The following is a 2,200-nucleotide window of genomic DNA, read 5'->3' on the forward strand; positions in this document are numbered from 1 at the left end:
AGAGCTTTGCAATGAGGGATTCGTCAGCGACGCTTTTGGCCTATGTATCGTTCGAGATGTTGGAGGAAAAGACTCCAAATCGTACTTTGGGTGGCGCCGTCATCATCTCGGCCTGCAATCGATAGAGACCGTCGTCGTCGAGGAAGCGCTTCAGGAGTCGCAGCGCCATGTCGTGCGACGGCGCGGGTAGCTGGCGCCGGCCCACAATGTCATAAAGCGCGAGAAAAAGACTTTGCACGTGGCGCCAGGTCTCGGCGGTGGCCACAGACAAGAGTGTATCGACCGCGGGCACGATCGCCAGAGCTGCAGCGTCCGCGACCGTCGTCGTGACCCACGCCGGGACCACAGCCTCGAGAACGTGCGTAGCCATCGCCTTGTAGTGGGTTGCTAGAAGGTCGTTGTCCGCCACGAGCAGGCGCACGGCCTCGTCGATGTCATACGCTGCTTCGGCAGCCCGCAGCCCATCGGTCCAGCCTTCGAGCGTCCGCGTGCTCATTGTTGTTGTATCCGGAATCACCGGATACCACGTTTTGCGCCACAATTAATAGCAACGGCGCCATATTTAAGCAGTTTAAAAATATCTTTTTTCATATTGCGGGCGTCGAGCGATGACGACGTGGACCCGCGAGATGTACGCGCGCGTCGTGCACATGTCGGTGCACAATCTGCACGTGTTCCCGAGCGAGATGGCCGCCGTCGCGGACGAGAGCCCCAAGGCGCCGCTCGCGATCAAGTACATGTGCTGGCGCAAGAGCGTGATCCAGGCACGACGCCCTGGATATAGGCAATCGTATCGAGTTGTATCGCATCGTAGGCCAGTTTGTGGCTCGTCATGGCAGCGCTCGGGGTCAAGACGGCGCTGGCCGCGCAGTCGACGCCGTTCACTGCATTCCTCGGCGACATGCGCAGCTTTGTGTCGCTTCTGCCCGACGTCGTCTTGCCGAGCTTCCAAGTAGCAGCATAATACTCGCCCGTGGTTTCTTGGGCTGATGCCATGTAGAAACTGCACGTCTTGGTCGTTGTGCAGGCGTTCTCGACGGTGGGAACCTTGCTGCTCACGGGCGTATGCGCCGCCTACGCGCTGCATCACTGGACGACGTACGATCGGTCGCGGACCGCCTTGCGTCTCGGGTACGGTCTCTCGTTCGTGCTGCCGTACGCTGTTCTGCTCTTCCTTCCGTTCCGCTCGTGGTACGCGTCACCTCTCCAACGTCGTTTAAAAGCGTTGGCGGCAGCATCAACTACACTGACATTCGCCTCGAAGCGTGCGAAGCCGTCGCCTCGCTCCTTGCTCGCCAAGCCGCGCTGCGCCATCTTCCCTTTTCGCCGAGTCAGGTCTGCAACGACTTTCTCAACGCGCCACAGTGGGTTCGTTGCCACTCATTTTAAAGTTCGACGACCCACAGGAAGCATAGGGCGACGAGCTTCTGCGCTCGCTCGAAACCATGGGCGTCCTCAAAAACAACACGACGCGTGTCTGCCTCAACGTCTACGCCGCCGCCAACACGAGCATCAACCAGACGGCGCCGACGGCGTGCAGCGAGCCCACCTGTGCGGCCTGCCTTGCGGACGCCACGTGCAGCAGCATGGGTCTTGTTTACATGTACAACCCGTCGGCGTTGGAGGCAGCGCACCCCGCGTGCGCCTCGTGCTTCGCGTCGTCTTGCATGCGCGACTGCCTCCACGCGTCCTTGCCGCCGCTTCTTTCCCAAGCGCCAGGTTGCTTGCCGATCGCAGTCGTCATATTCAGCGTTGTGGATAGAGCTCTGCCTCCCGGACACGGTCGTTGACGCCATCACAGCCCTCGGCACGATCCACTCGAGCAGCGACTATGTCGAGTTGCTCATTGGCACCCTCGTCGGTACGCTCCGATTGGTGCGCTCCAAGTCTACTATCTTGGCGTAGGGCTCTCGTCGCTGCAGACGCTCGTTCCCCAAAGCATGTCTCTCCTCTTTGGCTGCATCCGTGGGGGCCAAGCTCACCAAGACACTCGTGCCCTACTCGCGCCTACCCGGCTACGGCATTGGTGCGGCGATCCTTCTCTGCACACCCATGCTCACGACGGTCCTCATCGCGATTCACCAAGCCTTTGGCAACCTCTGGTGCTCCGAGCCAACAATGGCCCAGAGGTTCACGAGATTCTAGGAGCGTCGCCACCATCCTCGTCTACCTCGCGAGCATCTTCATCTGGTTTCCGATC

The 2,200-nt window shown here is 60.3% G+C and overlaps 2 protein-coding genes across 2 annotated transcripts; one reads left to right on the forward strand and one right to left on the reverse strand.

The window, feature by feature from the left end:
* Positions 1-40: 40 nt before the first annotated feature.
* SPRG_18499 (hypothetical protein) lies at positions 41-496 on the reverse strand (the record flags this gene model as incomplete). The annotated part of the gene is made up of 1 exon (XM_012357954.1): positions 41-496. The coding sequence occupies one exon, from the start codon at positions 494-496 to the stop codon at positions 41-43; it is 456 nt and encodes a 151-aa protein (XP_012213344.1).
* Positions 497-608: 112 nt separating this feature from the next.
* SPRG_18508 (hypothetical protein) lies at positions 609-2,145 on the forward strand (the record flags this gene model as incomplete). The annotated part of the gene is made up of 8 exons (XM_012357955.1): positions 609-755; positions 815-952; positions 1,001-1,191; positions 1,236-1,368; positions 1,416-1,719; positions 1,763-1,861; positions 1,906-1,928; positions 1,978-2,145. 8 exons carry the CDS (start codon positions 609-611, stop codon positions 2,143-2,145), a joined length of 1,203 nt encoding a protein of 400 aa, XP_012213345.1.
* Positions 2,146-2,200: the final 55 nt, after the last annotated feature.

The sequence above is a fragment of the Saprolegnia parasitica genome (genome assembly GCF_000151545.1).
Source record: "Saprolegnia parasitica CBS 223.65 unplaced genomic scaffold supercont2.1263, whole genome shotgun sequence".
In the NCBI taxonomy this organism is placed as follows: domain Eukaryota; phylum Oomycota; class Saprolegniomycetes; order Saprolegniales; family Saprolegniaceae; genus Saprolegnia; species Saprolegnia parasitica.